Source organism: Acinonyx jubatus, chromosome C1, assembly GCF_027475565.1.
Source record: "Acinonyx jubatus isolate Ajub_Pintada_27869175 chromosome C1, VMU_Ajub_asm_v1.0, whole genome shotgun sequence".
Taxonomy (NCBI): Eukaryota; Metazoa; Chordata; class Mammalia; order Carnivora; family Felidae; genus Acinonyx; species Acinonyx jubatus.
Window position 1 is genome coordinate 17,509,016 of NC_069381.1, and position 19,764 is coordinate 17,528,779.

Genomic DNA, 19,764 nt, shown 5'->3' on the forward strand with positions numbered 1-19,764 from the left:
TAGGTGTACAAATACTCTTTTTGAGACTCTGTTTTCAGTTCTTTGGGGTATACACCCCAAAGTGAAATTGCTGGACCATATGGTAAGTCTACGTTTAATTTTTTTCAGGAAGTGCTACATTGTTTTTCACAAAAGTTGCACCATTTTACATTCCCACCAGCAACACACAAGGGTTCCAATTTCTCCTCATCCTTGCCAACACTTATTATCTGGTTTGTCTTTTTGTTAAAAAAATTTTTTTTTAACGTTTTATTTATTTTTGAGACAGAGACAGAGCATGAATGGGGGAGGGGCAGAGAGAGGGGGAGACACAGAATGGAAGCAGACTCCAGGCTCTGAGCCATCAGCCCAGAGCCTGACGCGGGGCTCGAACTCACGGACCGCGAGATCGTGACCTGAGCCGAAGTCGGACGCTCAACCGACTGAGCCACCCAGGCGCCCCTGTCTTTTTGTTTTTTGATAAAGCCATTCTGATGGTTGTAAAGTGGCATCTCGGGGTTTTGATTTCTACTTCCCTAGCGATTAGTGATTCTGATCATCTTTTTATTCTTTAAAAAAAAATTTTTTTTTCAACGTTTATTTATTTTTGGGACAGAGAGAGACAGAGCATGAACAGGGGAGGGGCAGAGAGAGAGGAAGACACAGAATTGGAAACAGGCTCCAGGCTCTGAGCCATCAGCCCAGAGCCCGACGCGGGGCTCGAACTCACGGACCGCGAGATCGTGACCTGGCTGAAGTTGGACGCTTAACCGACTGCGCCACCCAGGCGCCCCATGATCATCTTTTTATTCTTAATGTCCATTTGTATATTTTCTTTGGAAAAATATATGTTGAAGTCCTTTTCCATTTTTAAATTGGGCTGTCCTTCGTTAGTTGAGTTTTAGGAGTCTGCTACTTTATATTCTGGATTTTAATCAGAATATTAAATAAAATCAATATTTTATTAATATTAAAAATAATATTAAATATTTAATATTATCAGATATATTATTTGCAAATATTTTCTCCCATTCTGAGGTATGCATTCTTTTTTTAAAAAAATTTTTTTAAACGTTTATTTATTTTTGAGACAGAGACAGAGCATGAACGGGGGAGGGTCAGAGAGAGAGAAGGAGACACAGAATCCGAAACAGGCTCCAGGCTCTGAGCGGTCAGCACAGAGTCCGACACCGGGCTTGAACTCACAAACCGTGAGATCATGACCTGAGCCGAAGTTGGACGCTTAACCGACTGAGCCACCCAGGCGCCCCGCATTCTTTTTTTTTTTAACTGAGGTTTGCTCTACAAATCCTGTTGATGGTGCCTTTGGATGCACAAATTTTAAAGATTTTCATTAAGTCCATTTGTCTATTTCTTTTTGTTTTCTGTGCCTTTGGTGTACCCACAAAATCACTACCAAATCCAGTATCATGAACTCTTGTCCTATGTCATCTGTCTTCCAAGAGTTTTATTGTTTTTGGGCCTTACGTGTAGGTATTGGATCCATTTTGAGTTAACCTTGTATGATATCAGAGAAGGGTCTAACTTCATTCTTTTGTACATAGATATCTAGTTTTCCCAGCACCATTTGTCGAAAAGACTGTTTTTCCCCCCAGTGAATGTCTTGGCACCGTTTTCAAAAATAATTTGACCACATGTGCAAGGATTTATTTTGAGTTTCTCTATTCTAATCCATTTATCTACTTTATGTCTGCTTTATGCCAGTACCATGCTGTTTGGTTACTTAGTAACTAACAGTGTGTGTGTGTGTGGAATCTTCAGGGTTTTCTACATATCAGATTATATCATCTGCAAACAGAGTATTTTACTTATTCCTTTTTAATTTGGATACCTTTTATTTCTTTTTCTTGACTAGCTGCTCTGGCTAGGACTTCCAAATAGAAGTGGTAAACGCAGGAATCCATGTCTTGTGCATGGTCCTAGAGGAAAAGCTTTCAGTCTTTCACCATTGAGTATGATGTTTGCTATAGGTTTTTTATATGGCTTTTATTATGTCGAGGTAGTTTGCTTTTAGTCCTAGTTTCTCGAGTGTATTTTTCACAAAAAAGTGTTGGATTTTGTCAAATGCTTTCATCAGTTGAGATGATCACGTTTTTTTCCCCTTCATTTTGTTAATGTGGTGTATTATAATGATTGATTTCTGTATCTTGAACCATCCTTGCATTCCATGAATAAATTCCACTTGGTGATGGTGTGTGATACTTTGAATATTTTACTGATTTGGGTTTGCTAGTATTTTGTTGAAGAGTTTTGCATCAATGATCATAGGGATATTGGTCTGTAGTCTTCTGGTAGTGTCTTTGTCTGGGTATGATATGAGTTTAATGCTGGTCTCGCAGAGTAAGTTAGGAAGTTTTCTCTCCTCTTTAATTTTTTGGAAAAGTTAGTTCTTTAAACGGTAGAATTTGTCAAGAAGCTATTGGGTCCAGGGATTTTCTTTGACAGATTTTAAAACTATTGATTCAATCTCCTTACCAGTTATAAGTCTATTCGGGTTTTCTATTTCTTTGTGATGCGGTCTTGTTAGGTTTTGTTTTTAGGAAATTTCCCACTTCATCTAGGTTATCCAGTTTGTTGGAGTACAACTGCTCATTAGTTTTCTCTTATAGTCCTTTTTATTTCTATAGAATTAGTAGTAATGTCCCCATTTTCATTTTTATTTTAGTAATTTGAATCTTCTTTTTTCATCATAGCTACAGGTTTGTCATTTTGCTGATCTTTTCAAAAAATGAACTTTAAAGAAAGTTTTTTTTTTAGAGAGAGACAGCTCACATGCAAGTAGGAGAGGGGGGCAGAGAGAGAAAATCTTTTTTTTTTTTATTTTTTAAATTTTTTCCAATATATGAAGTTTATTGTCAAATTGGTTTCCATACAACACCCAGTGCTCATCCCAAAAGGTGCCCTCTTCAATACCCATCACCCACCCTCCCCTCCCTCCCACCCCCCATCAACCCTCAGTTTGTTCTCAGTTTTTAAGAGTCTCTTATGCTTTGGCTCAGAGAGAGAAAATCTTAAGCAGGCTCCACACTCAGTGCAGAGCCTGACACAGGGCTCAATCCCATAACCCTGGGATCATGACCTGAGGTGAAATCAAGAGTTGGATGCTCAATTGACTGAGCCACCCAGGCGCCCTGAAAAAACAATTGTTTCATTTATCTTCTCTATTGTTTTTTGGTTCTCTATTCTGTTGATCTCTGCTCTAACATATGGTCTTTTCTTCAATCTCTCTTCTTTCAGTTCCTCAGACTCAATAATTTCCACTGTCCTGTCTTCAAGTGCAGTATCCTTTCTTCTGCCTAGTCAAATCTGCCTTTGAATCCCTCTGGTGAATTTCTCATTTTAGTTATTGTACTTTTCAGCTCCAGAATTTTGTGCGTGTGTGGTTTCTTACGTTATCTAGCTATCTGTTGACATATGTTTCATTCATACATCATTTTCTCGAATTTCTCCCACAGCTTCCTTTAGTTTTTTGAGTGTCTTTAAGGCACCTGTTTTAAGGTCTAATTTATCTGCCATCAGGTCTTTTACAGAGACTTGTTTTTAAGTTTCTGTTGATTCACTTTTTTCTTTTGAAGGGACATGTTTCCCTGTTTCTTTGCATGCCTGGTGATTTGTTTAAAACTGGACATTGGAATCTAATAATGTCGTAACTCTGGAAATCAGTTACTACCCTCCTGGGTTTGCTGGGGTTTTATTGTTATTGTTTTTCTATTTTGATTATTGTAGGCTGTTTCTATGCTGAGGATAATCCAGAGGTATAAATTTAAGGTCTCCTCAGGTCTTTTCTGAGCCTTTCCCTGGGCATGCATGGCCACTTTCTAATTTTCCTCATACATGCAGTTGCTTTTGAATATCCTAGTTTTTAATGTCTGGCTCCCCAAATGGGTAATATTTGAATGGGAGAGGGGAGGGCACTAGCCCTTTAAATCCACTGGAAGTCACTTTAGCCCAAGGAGGAGGGGCTTGCAACAATGGGGGAGGCACAACAATGGCTGCCCACCTCTGCGACCAGAAGCAGCCATCAGAGATCCAAGCTCAAATCCCAGGTATTTGGAGGGCAGGGTCCTTTTTGCCCTCTTGGGCTCCCATGAGCTGTGTGCAAGTTGTTCTAGGAACACATTCATAGCTGCCTGTTCCGTGGCTGGGGGTGGGGGATAGGCAGCTAAGTTGACCAACACTAACCACAATTTACCATCCAAATCTTCCTCTGGAAGTTGGAGCCTTGGTAGACTCCACAGTTCTACAAAAGTTGCATCAAATTCTGCCAGTGCAATTGTTGTCCAGGTCTGGAGATAGATTCCTGGTGCCTCCTCTCTGCCATCTTCCCAGCATCCTCTCTAAAGACTTCATTCCATCTCACAAGGTTCAGTACATAGTGTTCTCAATATTATTCTAAGCATTTTCTCATTCCCTGTATGGTGCCTTCTTTGATCCGTGAGTTATTTTAAAGTATGTTTTAATTAGCAATAATCATGCCTCGGATAAACCTCATTGGCTATGATACTGCCACTGTGCAAAGTTATTTTAAAGTATGTTTTAAAACTTCCAAACCTATAGGCTTTTTTCCTCCAGGTTTTTATGTTTTTATGGTCCTTTAATTATGTTGCAGACATCTGTATGATAGTGTCCCTTTGGTATTTATAAATATTCCATGGGCTTGAGAAAACAAACATTCCTTAAATGTTGTGTTAAGATGTCTAAATATATCTACCAAATAAAAAAGAAATGGAAAATCTGATTAGATCTATAATTAAAGGGGGGGGGGGAGCTGAATTGGTAGCCAACTCAAAAGAAGCAGTATTAGAGAAGCAAAAAAACCAAGGAATTATGTTCTCTGTTCTGCATTAAGGAGACTTGGCGAGTCTTTTTTTTTTTTTTTCTTTTTACAGAAATATAAAGCTTTTTATAAGCAGTCCATATACAAACTGGGAGAAGAAGACTACAACATGCTTTTTGGTAGAAATGATTTGACATAAAAATTTATTCATTTGATCGTATTTTCAAAAGCAAGGCAGAATCACACTCATTTCCTTCATAATATCTCTGGAAACAAACTGGACTTCTGAGTCCCTAGTTCGCTTTGGAAACTTTCAAAGAGCTGACCACCTGCAGTCTAGCAAGCCTCTTCTTTCCCTTCCAGGCTCTCCACCTCTTGGAAGGGTGGGGATGACAAATGACACTAGGTAAACAGCATGTGGTTGAGCTTGCTAAACCTTTTTTCACCTCCTTCCACAGGCAATAGGGTGACTGGCTTATTCTTTACCTGAAGTCACTGAGTAAGGAAACAGGTTTCGAACACAGAGAATGGAGGGAAGTTTCCAGGGTAGAGAATTTCCCGAGTTAGGAAGAGAAGGATGAACTCAGAGCTCAACCGATTAGTTCCTTCTGCTCAGAGAGAGACATGCTAGCCATGGATCTCAGATCCCTGATCCACAGAGACATCAGTACAGACACTCAGTTCCTTTGATTAAAATGTGTTGGAAAATCCAGCTCCGAGTAGAGAAGTAGTTTATTACAACGATGGTGCTATAAGAGGAAAATCAAAACAGCAAAGAGAAGACAGTTCTGCCTGAGCTCCAGTGGTCACTCCACTCCTACCAGCTTTATAGTCCAACCAAAGTCAACTGGGAGAGTAAGGAGTGGTAACTGGGGCAGATAAATGAGGAGACCTCCTTCTGGATCTGTAGACCATTTCAGATCTTTTTGGACCCCCAGCATCGTTATCTGCAGAAAGTAAAAGGGAATGATCACACATCAGTGCACTGAGTACAGGATACGGCTTGAACATGATGGGACACAGCCACACCGGGCCAGGGCAGGGCAGACAGTCTAAAAGGGGAATCAAAATGGGGGAAAACTGGGGCCAAAGGGAAGAAACAGAGATGACCTCCCATTCCTTTAAAGAAAGTTACCACTCAGAAAGGACAGACTGAGAGGCTCCTTACCTGTGTAGTCGAGGTAGTTATGGGGGATACGAGGCTTAAGACTCCATTTTCTGGCCAGTGCAGGAAAATGGCATAAACAGTTGTTTCTCTTGAGGTATACCTGGGAAAAAAGAAACACCGTTGTCAGAAATACCTGGCTTGTGACCCTGACACATAACCTTATACATCTCCCTTTCAGTTATCTACCAACTCCAAGACCTTGAGTCTGTCACTGCTGCTAGGAAGTGATGCTTACTTGGATACCAGGTCTGCAGGAAGGAAAGAAAACAGCCTTGGAAGGCTCTTTTTGGTGATCTCTTCCATTTTCCTGCTCTACTGGGCTAGACATTTTCTTGAAAAAATTTTAACGCTTATACTAGTTATTTCACATTGAAGCCACTTCCCTTATTATTCAAATCTTTTTTCAACCCCAAATCCGTGGGAGAACAGCAGAGGATCTAACAAGGGCAAGATGTACAATAAAGACGCATTTGCTCTGAGAGTTCACCAGGCTTAGAGAAGAGGATGAAAATCACTAAATAGAAATTCACTCGAAACTGAAGAATGAACGTGTTTCCCCTGATCCAAAGACCTATGTGCTATGGTGTAACACCTGCAGATACTTTTCACTGAGCACTTTGTATACGCTGGGCATGCTCTCGGGCGCTTTACATAAGTTATCGCACTTAACCATCACAACAACTCCAGGAAGTTAAGTATCTGTGCCCTGCTTCGCACTTGAAAAACACAGGCCCAGGGTCAAATAACTAGATTCGAAATTCCAAGTTTCGATCACAACTTCTCCACTAGTTAGCTTTGTGGTCCTAGGGTTAGGAACTGTATAGAACTGCCCTGGGTCCCCTTCTCACTTGCAACATGGGGATGATAACAGTGTCCGCTTGGTGGGGCTACTAAGGGGATTATGTGAATGGGAAGAATTTGGATTGGAGCCTAACACACTGTAGGTGCTGTGCAAGTATTGGCTATTACTATTTTTAGAGATAGGGTAACAAGGTCAAGTATGTTAACAGATGCCTCGTGGCTCCTTCCTTCACGAAGCCCACCACACCTCTCATGAGTCAAAGATATCCTGGTGGCTTCAGACATAAATTGGGGTACAAATTTAACAGCAAAAGAACGGCTCCGGGTTTCCTCAATCAAGATGGCTTCCAGCCTGGCTTCTAACACTGTGGACCCGAGGAGACGCCAGTTTGGGACGGGCCGCCGTCCTGCTCCCGCCCGCAACGAAGGACAAGCTCACCACACAGACGTCGTGTTCTTCTCCAGTTGCTTCCTCCACGGTTTAGAGGAATAGATGGCCTCCCCATTGATGCTCAGCCACTTCCCAACAGCAAGAAGCCTTTCTTGGAAGATGGGAACTATCAGCCCGTCTTTAGTTGGTCCAATGTTGAGAAGGTAGTTGCCTCCCAAGCTCACTGTCTGAACCAGTTCCTGGAGAGAGCAGAACAGTGAAACCATAGCTACGAGTGCCAAGCCCAGCATGATGTTGAGAACACATAGGTATTTTTTTATTAAAAAAAAAATTTTTTTTTTAATGTTTATTTATTTTTGAGACAGAGAGAGACAGAGCATGAACGGGGGAGGGTCAGAGAGAGAGGGAGACACAGAATCTGAAACACATAGGTATTAAGAAAAAGAATCTCCTTTGGTGAATAGCCTTTACCCTTTTGAAAATGCCATATATTTTTTGTCATTATGAAAGCAGGAGGGGCTTATATGAGAAAACTGAAAAAATCCTGCTACAGAGTGGAGAAATAGATTAACTTGAATTCCAGGAAGTGATCATGGGTGCTTCCGTGTCAGCCTGCACTTCCCACGGTGTGGCACGCACTGGGAAGGTCATGTGTCAGAAGGGCAAAGTGTGAGCAGGGAAGGGGAGGCCAAACACTTTGCTGTGATGTGATCCCATGGAGCCACATAGAGAGAATATGGGGATAAGACAAGAGAGATTTTGAGGGGGTGCTAGGGGCACTTTGGGGACATGGAAGAGATCTGCAGAATTCGGGACGCTCTATATGAAATGGGCTATGTAGCCTGGGTGGCTCAGTCGGTTAGTGTCCGCCTTTGGCTCAGGTCCTAATCTTACGGTTTGTGGGTTCGAGCCCCGCGTCGGGCTCTGTGCTGACAGCTCAGAGCCTGGAGCCTGCTTGGGATTCTATGTCTCCCTCTCTCTCTGACCCTCCCCCACTTGTGCTCTGTCTCTCTTCCTCTCTCAAAAATAAATAAATAAACATTAAAAAAAAAAAAAGAAATGGGCTACATAAATGTATATGCTGCCTCTCTGGGAAAAGATGCTGTAAAGAAATATATTCTTCAAGGCTTCTGGAGTGGGGTGTGTGTGTGTGTGTGTGTGTGTGTGTGTGTATTTACTATGACCTCAAACAGGTGCACTTCAAGGAGGCCCAGAAAAATTATGGTTACACTCATAAAATTTTAAAAAGGAGAACTTGTCACAGTATCCCAAAGACACTACACCACCAACTTTTGATACTCCCTTCTGGTCTTTTTCCTATGCAGTGGAAATAGATTTTATATAGCTGTGGTAATTCATAACTTATTTTTTCACGCAATCCCCAGGCACTGACCCAATATTACATTCATAAACTTTTTAATAGTCAAAGAAAATCCCCAAATCTACTTAAATATCTCCTTATGGCTGCCAGAAATGAACACAACCCACATGTCCAACTGCAGATAATCCTGGGAAGAACATCTCTGTATGTAAAACCTTCTTCTGTAATTACAATGATTTCCTTAGGACAGGTTTCTGTGGGTATGTTCAACGACCCCAGTGGGTCGATAGATCGACCTGCACTTCCATCCCAGAATGCTCCCACCACTCTTAGTTAGAAAGCTAGTTGGAGATAGTAGTTAACAAACACCTAACTCGTAAGCGTTCTTACCGAAATGATTTCACACTCAGTTGCGACGTCAGATAGCACCATGTTGCGACGATAGCCCCAGGAGACCTTGTCTATGGAGCTACACATTTCCCACTTGTGGTCTGGCAAGCTCTCTGGCTTGAATTTATCCTGACAGTTGTAGTATCCTCCATGGTGACAGGAACAGTTCTGACCCCATCGGTCGTTTACCACTACCTTGTCCTAAAGGAAGAAAGAGTACTGGGTCACCAGAGGTAAAACCACCTAGCTTCCTTATGTAATGCTGTTTGGTAAATTAAGTATGTATCTGGACAGAAGGAACAGACTTGGTCTACAACAGTGGTTCTCATTTGGGGGCTGTCTTACTCTGGAGACTTTTGGCAAAGTCTAGAGACATTTTTGGTTGCCACAGTTGGGGTGGTGCTATTGTTATCTACGGGTAGAGGCCAGGGATGCTGTTAAATGTCTCACAACAAAACATCCAGCCCCAAATGTCTACAGTGCTAGGCTGAGAAACCCTGCTAGGCCCATAGGTAACGTCAGAGCTGGGAGAGCCTGTTTTAAAGACCACCTGGTAAACCACTTCTTCTATAAAGGACGAATGGAGAGAAGCCTTGCCCAAGGTCACATCCCTGGGCAGAGTTTCAGGAAGCTGGGATTGTGAAGCTGGTAGGTGAACCCAGCCCAAGATGCTTTCCACTATATAACCCTGACTTCCTTTCCCTAGGTAAAGAAAAGTCAGCAAATATTCTTTTCCTTCCATCAAATCTTTCTGAACTCTGAGAAATTACGCAGATTATCTCAATGTTAATGATTAATACTACCATTATGCTCGTGCTGGCATATCTAAGGTGAATAAAACAGTTTTTGTCCTTAGAGATCCAGCAGAGACTGGCTGAGGAGACAGACGTGTGGACAATATGACAGCACAGCAGAGTTAATTACCTAACTTAAAGGGGAAACACTAATCCGGGAGTGTTTCTTAATTCTAGCAAAGAATATGAATTGTCAGGAGCCAGATTTAGTTAACATTTAACTAATACTTATTAGGTGCCTAACTGGCTAAGTACTGTTCTTGGGGTTGGGGATGTAGCAATGAATAGACCCAAAACCTTGCCCTCAGAAAGCTGACCCTTTAGTGAGAGAGAGTTAAGAAACAAGGCAAGTGACATCTGAAAAATGTTAAGCCAGGTAGTGCTAAGGGAAAAAGCCAGCAGGGAGACAGGGGCATGCTGCGGTTTCAGACAGGGGGACTAGGAAGGCTGCATGAATCAGATGAGCTCTGGGGGAAGACTGGAGGAAGCACAGGAGGGAGCCATGTGGGAATTACGGACAGAAGGAGCAGTAAGGGAAAGGGACTTCTCCTAAAAGCACTTTCCCGAGATGAGCATAGCTCCGAAATAACCCTCCTTCCTAACGCACAAGAAAGCGTAGAACAAGAGCGTGCAGAACAGCACCTGCAGCGTCCCACCCAAGGGTGCACATCGGAGCCGGTCCAGGGTGAGCACCTTGGGGAAAGCCCGTTTTAAGCTGTGCCCCCGAGTCCCTCCACACTTGGCAAATCCCAGAAAACCACTCTTAATTTCTAGTTGTCACATCGGTTTTCCCCTTTTTACCTCCTGAATTTAGTAACAGTTACCCAATAAGCTCCTTAGGAGGTTTATGAATCTACCAAGATAGCTCAGTACAACCTGGTGCTATACTTGGATTTTTCTTGAAAATCCACAACAAATCCAGAATATGCAGAATTGTTAAATTTTTGTGCGGTGAAGACCCAGGCTTCTGTGACTTTGTAAGCGTACGGAAATACAAACCAGAAATGGGCAGCTATACAGTGTCATAGTGCTGAGTATGTAGCAGGGGGGAGGGGGAGGGGGAGGGGAGGGAGGCAAAGTTCCGTCAAGGATTTGGATAGAAGGGAAAGGAAATTTCCTCGAGAGTTAAACCACATGACCAACACGATTAGGTACAGTCATAAATATGTACATCTCATTCCCATTATTTAATTTTTATGTTTTGTCTATTAATTTGGGGGGGGCTGGGGTTTTTTTTTGTTTTTTTTTTCATTTATAATGTTCATGTGCTTAATAGTTTATTTTACTTTCTCTAAGTCTCTGGGATTTCTACATACTGCTTCTATTCTACTCCTTAAATTTAACAAGATGTAAACCTCTGTTGTCAAAGTCAAGAATCAAAGGTGGCCTTTTGGGATGAGCACTGGGTGTTGTATGGAAACCAATTTGACAATAAATTTCATATATTAAAAAAAAAAAAAAAAAAGAATCAAAGGTGGCTCAGTCCATTGAGCGTCCAACTTCAGCTCAGGTCATGATCTCACGATCTGTGAGTTCGAGCCCTGTGTCGGGCTCTGTGCTGACAGCTCAGGGCCTGGAGCCTGCTTCGGATTCTGTCTCCCTCTCTCTCTGCTCCTCTCCCATTCGTGCTCTGTCTCTCAAGAACAAGTCAATATTAAAAAAATTTTTTTTTAATCAAGAATTAAAGAAGAAAAAGAAAAGCTTATACTCTAAGGAAGGGGGGAAAAGGAGAAACCTTTACTATCCATGAAGTCCCCTGGTCCCTACCACCTCCACGTTGCTATTAGTATTTATTATTGCTGCTGTTGTCACCGTTATTACTCCAGATCTTGGCTCCTTACTCTTTCTTTTCTCATAACAGACAAATAAGAGAGAAGTCATACAATCACATGCCTTGACTGGGCTATCATTGTAGAGCCAAGAAAGAAACTCTGTAGAGTTCCAGTAAGTATCAGGACATTCCCACTCTCCATCAGACCAAATCAAGTCAGGTTCATACCTGAAAGATACACAATTAGGAAAGTTTATCATCTGAATCTGTTCGCAGTAAGGTCTTACGGATCTATTTTGCAACAAATATAAAAATTTCTCCCGTTTTGAAAGTACCAAAAAATTACATGGTGCAGAGAATGTGGAAAACTAAAGAGACAAAAACAACAGCTGTAACTGTTATGGTTCCTCATATAACTGCTGTTTAATACACAATATTTTGGTACATTTCCTCCTAATCTTTTTTCAATGTCTTCCGAAAAAAGAGTCGTAATCAGTATATATACGATTTGATTTCCTTCCAGCAACTACTTCTGATCAAGAGTGGTGCTCCAGAACTGTAGGATTAAGGTGTCTGCTTTTAAGATGTATTAAGCGCTTCGGGGCGCCTGGGTGGCTCAGCCGGTTAAGCGTCCGACTTCAGCTCAGGTCATGATCTCGTGGTCTGTGAGTTCTAGTCCCGCATCAGGCTCTGTGCTGACAGCTCAGAGCCTGGAGCCCGCTTCGGATTCTGTGTCTCCCTCTCTCTCTCTGCCCCTCCCCCACTCACACTGTCTCTCAAAAATGAATAAATGTTAAAAAAAAAAAAACCTTCAACTATTCCACCAAATGTGCTGTTTTTGGACAACTGCCATAGCTTCAACTATAAAGGATCTTCTGAGTCCACTTGAGCCACAGCTGCACCTTTCACATATTGACACTCTGAGCTCTATGCGGCGTGAGCACACGCACCTATGAGGTAAGCACGATTATTCCCATTTAGAGAGCAAGAACCTGATGCTCAGCAGGGCAGTGTGTTTTAGGTGGCAAAGCCTGTAAGTAATAGGAGCTGAAACTCAAGTGCAAATTTACCCGATCCTGATCCTGTGCTGTGCTCTGTAAGCAGGAGAGCAAGTGGATTTCAGGAAAAAGACTGCCTGTCTGAGAGGCAAGATATAACGCAGGTGAACTGTGTGGTACCGTGTATGAGAAACTGTACTAGGCACTTTATACTCATCATTACCTCATTAGTTTTCACAACAGCCCTGCAGTGTCTATTAACCTCCTTTCACAGATAAAGAAACTGAGATCTAGACAGATTAAGGAGTTTGTTCAAGGCCATACAGCCAGCAAGAAAAAGAACCGGGTTTCAGATCCAGTTCTGTCGGGACTCCGAACCTCTGCGGGTCTCTTACAACCGTACCATTTCCTTAGGGAAGTCATCTGGACGCAAGGAGTTTTGTTTTTGTTTTGGTCTAAAATGAGAGTCCAGGCAGAGATGGCTGCCGCTAGAGTCTTAAAGGTTCACCGTCCTCTACGAGGTGGCATGCCCAGGTGTGAGAAGGGCAAACTAGAAATAAAACATGGTGAAGACTAGTGATGAACCCCAATGCGAAAGTGATCGTTTTAATGATAATAATGATAACGCCACCCTTTTTCTGTACAGGCAAGGTGACAGATACTTTTCACATATCGTCTGAGCCCTATGTAAAAGGCATTATTTCCCTACTTTACATGGTGAGAATCTGAGGCTCAGAAGGGTAGTCATTTAAGGCTTGTAACAAGAGCCAGGGTTCAAATGCAAATCTGCCGGATGCCAAATCCTACGCAGGGTTCTTTGGGCCTTGTTGCCCCTCTGCAAGGTCCCGACAGAGAAAACTACATGTAAAGAGGGACTGAAGTTTTGACTTAACCACCATCCTTGGTTTTGTTCATTTTAACCTATAAAGACAATTATGACCACATTATGGGAGTTTTGAGAAGTAGAGGAGGAAAAAAATATACTCTGTCTTAATACAAACCACCATTCTTATTTTGATGTCTTGTAGATTTTTTTCCATAGTCCTTCCTTTCCCCTTCCTCCCAACTTAACAGTATCCTATAGGAAGCTCTAATTTCACTGATAAAAGTCATAAGACCAAAAAGAATTTTTTTTTTTTTTTTTTTACCTGTAAACAAGGTCGTACAGTTCTGGCATTGTTTTTGCATGGACAAAATGCTGTGTTTTGAAGCCATTTTTCTTATCAAGTAGGTAGAGTGGGTGGAACCATTCTAAAAGTGAGTGATAGAGTCCATAACGCATGTTCCTGAAAAAGAAAAACAGAACAGTACCTGTCCAGTAAGCAAAGAAAAAAATAATTTAGTTTAAGAAAAATCAGTGACAGCATTTTACATCTCCTCAAAACTCACCCGTAAGGGTATGCAGGGCAGTGGGATCCCAAACCATTTCCTTAAATTATGTCTTATCATTAACTTAAACAAGATGATTGGGTTTTTGATAATACACATGACTATTTTTTATACATAACTATCTTAACACCAAATGTTATTTAAACCACATTTTATCTATGTCCATTATCTCAGTAATGACACATAGTTCTTTTTTAAGAACTGTTTTTCTCTGTCAGTCGTAAGAAAGAATACATATTGTAAAGATACTGGAAAATAGAAAAAAATATAAAGAATATCCAAAATCTTATCTCTCAGAAGTGATCATTAGCAACATTTTCTATTTAGTTGAAATTAATGAATACAGGTTTATTGTTTCATTTACCTAAGATTTCCTAATAGTTCTTAACATTGAAATGTTGAGAATTCTTAGCCAAAATGAAAAAGGGTCAAAGTGACCTATTTTTGTACACAATAAAACTTGTTTTGAGTTCTAAGTGGTGAGTGTCACAGAAATGCTATACTCAGTAAGAAGTAAGGATAACATTGCAACCGCACAGATAAGGCAGAAAGCAATAGAGTTAAGTGTTTCATCATATGACCTGGGGCCTAACCGGGTACAAAGAAGGTAAAAATCAAGGATGGTAAAATCCAGATCTCATCAACATCTCAGAGTTTTACAGCAGGACTGTGAGCCAAGCACAGCATTGGGAGACTGAATATTGAACAGGTGACCAGAGTCAGTAAACGCTTTCTTTATGGCCACATAGCATTTTAGACTTTGTGGGCCTCACGGTCTCTATCACAACTCTGAAGTTGCAGCCTGAAGCAGCCCCAGACATAACCCATAAATGAGTGGACGTAACTGTGTTCCAATCAAACTTTATTTATACAAACAGGCAGCTGGCCTACCCCTGAAACAGGGCAGCAAGTTTACCAAATCACAAAAGAGCGGGATTGGGCAGGGGACAAATACTACTTTTCCTCTCCACAGGCAAACATACCTAGAATTGTAGGGCACAAAACCAGGATAATGGGGTTCAAAGCCCACTTCTACCATTTCCTAGCTCTTTGATCTTGGGAAGTTACTTTTTTTTTTTTTTTTTTTTAATGTTTAACGTTTATTTGAGAGAGAGAGAGAGAGAGAGAGAGAGAGGGAGTGAGCGCACCAGCAGAGAGAAGGAGAGAAAATCCCAAGTAGGCTCCGAGCTCTTGGCACAGAGCCTCATGTGGGGGGGGGCTCCATCCCAGGAACAGTGAGAGCATGACCTGAGCCGAAATCAAGAGTCTGATGCTTAACTGACTGAGCCCCCAGGCGCCCCTTGGGAAAGTTACTTCTTATTAAGTCGATAAACGTTAGGAAGCATTAATTAGAATCAACCAAGCGGCTCCTTACCTCACTTTTTGGCTGCTCTAACTGCCCTTTTCAGTTCCCTCTGGATCTACCACTCATCCAAACTTTCTCCGAATGCCTGCAAAGCTGTATGTTGACAGCTAAGGGGGACACAAAAACGACAGACCCAGTCCTTCATCAGCCACTAGCAAAGGCCTTGGGTTGCAAGGCCTTCCAGAAAGAATCCTTCACAGAGTGCAAATGAGGCATGGTGGGCTACTCTGGGTATCCTTCACCTAAACAAGGCCATGACCTTCTCTCACGGTATCATGAAAAGTTCAGGCATGAAAAGTGCTGGGCATCAGAGCCTGCTAATTCAAAGGCCAGGCTACTCGCTGAACGTAAACTTAGACGACACGTAAGATCGGAGAGAAATGGTGCATCAAAAGACACGAGAGAGTAACCATCTGTAGATACCTACCTCTTCTGAACAGCTTTTCCCAACTCACCAACCAAATCGCGATGGGGACCCACATCCTTGGAGTTCCAGTTCCAAGACACAGGACTTGGCCAGTTTGTGAAGCCTTCGTGATGCTTTGTTGTCAGGACTACGTATCTGTGGACATCAAAACTACATGAGCAAAGGAAGCAGGCGGTGGGCCACAAGCGTGAACTTACCCAGCATGCCTGAGGGTTTTAAAAATGGTCCGGAGAACTTGATTACAGAAACCGTACTTGCATGGGTAATTGCATTAGCGACACCCAGGGAGCTGCTGCAGTCACAAACCCCCATGGGGAGTTTTAGGAATGGAAGCAAACTTAAGGACAATTCTTTAGTCCCCAGCCAAGGAGGACGCCCAGAGGGAAGGGAGGAGTAGATAAGGGAAAAGAAGTGCACCTTAGCTCTCCGGTTCTGGAAATCGCAGATAGTAGAAAAGTAAAGGCAAAGGTCACCTGGATTGCCTCTCACTTACAGAGGTGACAAAAGACCAAAAGAACTGGGGAGAAAAATGTCGACATAACAACCGAATCACTCAACATCTCACTTGCTTTAATGGCAGAAAAACAGAGGAAGCCTGCACGTGATAATTTAATCACTGGCTGTAGTAGGGAGCTCTAAGACTTGAAAGGCCAGATAGATAGTACTTCAGCCTTTGTGGCCCCCACTCCTCTCCGTAGCATATCCTTTTTCTTTTTTAAACCCTTTAAAATGTAAAACTCATTCTCATCTCATGGAACTTATAGAAACAGGCGGAGGGGACCCATCTCTCGGGCCACAGTATGCAGACCCCTGGTGTGGTGGAAAGAACCTTCGCCTTGGAGTCATGAGATTTGGATGCAGGACATTAGTTCCCTTCCTGGGAAGGGCTTCCTGTCTGGGCTAGTCACCTGGGCTACAAAATAAGGGGTCTGGACAAAGGATGTCTCCCAGATTTTAATTTTTTGTCATTTGTAAAGTATGGATCTCTAAGGCTCCCATTAGACAGTGACCACCTCCTCCATTTGGTCAGGCCTTATGTTCCCACACATTTATTGGCAAACACTAGTAAGAGTCAGCTGTAATTTTTCTTTAGGACAAAAGAACTTATCCAAGAGAAACTAAAACCCAGAAAATGACTGAGAAGACAAGGTAAGGGTGGAAGGCCACTCTAAGCCAGGAGCCCAGAAACCTCCCTGCCTCCATTCTTACCCTCTTCCAACCTGCTTCCCTCCCGGCCGCCAAGCTGATTCTTCCAGAAGCTGAAGGGAACCGTCCCCTCACTTCACACCTGACTTCACACACTGCCCTCATGGATTAGTCCTTCAGGATTGGCCCCAGCCTTTAACAGCCTCTCCCTTCCCCATTTCAGCATGCCACACTCTCAGTTCTCTGCACCGACCACACTCAAGCTCCAACAGTTATCAAAACAGTTCAGACATTTCTTGAGCACTTTCTGTGTGCAGGGCACTGAGAAGAGCAGGTGAGTGACAACTGGTACTGTTGTCCAAATGGACTGCACACCAGAACTCCCCTCCCCTCCCTCTTCCCCTGGGAGATATTAAGGCTGAAACGAACTAAATACACCCCTTTCTATCACCATGGAAGGAGGCTGCAGGGAGGTAACAAAACTCCAGACCAATGGATTAAAATTCTGGAATCCTGATTGTCTTGTTGACCTGGAAGGACATGAGGTATCAGAGCTCAATCGTCTCGATCAACAGGTGTAGACCAGGGGGCTTTCCAGCCCACCACCTCCCTGAAAGTTTTATTTGTTTCGAACCCCCCAGCAGACGCGCCTTCTCCTGATCAGGAGTGCTACATTCAGTTCTGCATCCTTCAGGAGGCAAATCACAGGCCCCGGGGGGACATTAACTCAGCCGGGCAGCCGTGCGACCCGGGGACAGCGGCCTCGCCTCCCCGCCCCGCCCCCACTCAGTTCCCACCTGCCCAACGTCAGCCCGAGCCGGGAACGCGAGCTCCGCCGGTCCCCGCGGCGACACTCACTTGGCCCCGGCCGCCTGGAAGAGATCCGCCCAGCTGTCCGGGTTGAAGAAGCGCGCGGTGAACTGCGGCCCGAAGTCGGCGTAGCTGAAGCCGGGCGGGTAGTTGTCGCTCATGAACCGCTCGTACTGCGGCAGCCCCTCGCCCTTCCAGTGCCACCAGAACCACTCGCTGCCCCAGGCCGGCACCGAGAACACGCCCCAGTGCACGAACACCCCGAACTTGGCCTTGTCGAACCACTCCGGCAGTGGCCGGGAGTCCAGACTCTGCCAGTCCGGGGTATAACGGGGCTGAGGCCGGAACCCGCGCACGTATGCGGCTCGGAGCAGCACCGGCAGCAGCAGCAGCACCAGCCCGGCGCCCACCGCCCGCGACTTCATTTCGAAGCACCGAGTGGCGGACTCCGAGCCTCCTCTCCGCTTCCTAACGCGCAGATGCGGGCCGCCCGGTTCCGCCTACTCTAACTAATGATTGGCTCGGAGGGGAAAAGGGGCGTGTCAACCTAGGCGGCTTGGCGACTGTGTTCCTCTCCGCCGCGGCTTTTCCTGCAGCGCCCTCTGGCGCTCAAAAGGAGAAAAACGCAAAGGGTCGTTGACCGTGATCCCTGAGGGATGAGGAAGTCACAGCTGGGTTAAATCGTGGGGGTGAGGAAGGCCTGGCGAGTGCTGAGAGCTGGGACTAGTGCATTTTGTCATTGGGAGCCATAGAGGACTTTTCGAACGTTAGTAGAGAAGAGCCAGCCTGGAGGCAGGAATACCAGATGGAAGGGCATAGTGACGGCCCAGGCAGAAATGCGGGCTAGAGGGATGGTGGAGGCATTGCCAGGGAAGAAGAGGGGGAAGAGTGGGAGCCGAAAGAGGAAGAGCCTCTGTGGTCACTGTGCCCGTCTAATATTTATTGAACTTGCTTTGGGCATTCTGAGGCAATTCAAAGAGTGTAATATCTAATTGGAAAAATGAGACTCTAGAGAACAAACCAAGGGTGGCTGGAGGGGCTGTGGGTGGGGGGGATGGGCTAAATGGTCAAGGGGCATTGAGGAAGACATTTGTTGGGATGAGCACTGGGTGTTATACATAGGGGATGAATCACTGGAATCTACCCCTGAAATCATTATTGCTCTATATGCTAACTAACTTGGATGTAAATTAAAAATAAACAAATGAAACAAAACCAAACAAAAAAACAAGACCCGGGCACAGGCTGCCACTAAGGAACGTTTTTAGAAGAGCAGAGTGAGAAAATTGAGAGCCCCAGGCCCAAGGAGCTCCCGTGTCAACTTTGTCTCTCAGGGATGTCACCAGCTCCTCTACCCTTTTACACGCTGTGTGCTCAAACAAGTGAGGCCATCAGGTGGGGGAAGCCCAATGACCCCATGTGGCACAGCCAGTCCCCACGTATCAGTGAGAGAGCTGAGGCACATCAGAGTTTGAAGGGACTTTGGAGATCCTGGACACTATCCGCTTCCCTACTTATGGAGGAGGAAACTGAGAGCCAGAGAGGGGATTGGAGTTGCCCTCGGATCACGAGGCTAGTTTGAGCCGGAGGTGGGACCAGAATCCAGGTCTCCAGATGTGGAATCTGTGCCTCTCCTCTACAGGCTGCATCTTTCTGGGAGGGATTGGAGCCTATGTTGACAAAACCAAGCACTTCCTCATTCAAGGAGTGATAAGGAAATACAGTGGTGTTGCTGATTGAACGGCTAGTTTATCTTCTGTGTTTCTTTCTCTGCAAGATTATGTTAACATAGTGCCCAGAACAGTAAGCATGGACCACCTCGAAAAACCTAACCCAACCCATTTGCACACATCTTCTAGTGATCAGAGTGAGTAATGGGCTCTGACGTTATGGAACTTATCTTGGGGAAGGTAAAATGGGACACTGTGACCTTCACGTCTCCTTATTCTCCTCACCAAAATGTAAATCTGCAGGGACAGGTAGGTGAGAGGCATGGTGATGGTGTGGGTAAAACCGGAAGTTGGGAGACCTGCATTTTTGGCACTGGGTATCACCTTGTTGGCTCTTCCTGGGCAAGTCTCGTCCACTGTCTAGGTCCGTTCCCTCATCTAAATAATAAGGTGAGTTCTCAGTGAAATCCACGGACCCCTTTCCCCATTGCTCTCCTCCTCCATAAACTCGAGTTCTTTACTTAGAGCAGAAATTGAGTGTGAAT

The 19,764-nt window shown here is 43.9% G+C and overlaps 1 protein-coding gene and 1 non-coding gene across 2 annotated transcripts; both read right to left on the reverse strand.

Annotated features, from left to right (window-relative positions):
• Nucleotides 1–4,381: 4,381 nt before the first annotated feature.
• On the reverse strand, nt 4,382–4,521 carry LOC113599715 (U4 spliceosomal RNA). The gene has a single exon (XR_008295687.1). It is a non-coding gene; the product is annotated as a U4 spliceosomal RNA (small nuclear RNA).
• A 429-nt stretch (nt 4,522–4,950) lies between these two features.
• Nucleotides 4,951–18,042, reverse strand: FUCA1 (alpha-L-fucosidase 1). The gene is made up of 8 exons (XM_027060098.2): nt 17,598–18,042; nt 15,594–15,728; nt 13,560–13,697; nt 11,536–11,641; nt 8,849–9,049; nt 7,186–7,376; nt 5,946–6,045; nt 4,951–5,724 (listed from the first exon to the last, which is right to left on the reverse strand). The coding sequence occupies exons 1-8, from the start codon at nt 17,972–17,974 to the stop codon at nt 5,584–5,586; spliced, it is 1,389 nt and encodes a 462-aa protein (XP_026915899.2). The 5' UTR covers nt 17,975–18,042; the 3' UTR covers nt 4,951–5,583.
• Between the last annotated feature and the right edge of the window lie 1,722 nt (nt 18,043–19,764).

Coding starts and splice junctions, on each gene's coding strand:
- FUCA1 (XM_027060098.2), bottom strand. CDS start 17,974: ATGAAGTCGCGGGCGGTGGGCGCCGGGCTGGTGCTGCTGCTGCTGCCG. Junction 6,046..7,185: donor AAGAACACGACGTCTGTGTG/GTGAGCTTGTCC, acceptor CTTTTTTCCCAG/GTATACCTCAAGAGAAACAA. Junction 5,725..5,945: donor TAACTACCTCGACTACACAG/GTAAGGAGCCTC, acceptor TACTTTCTGCAG/ATAACGATGCTGGGGGTCCA.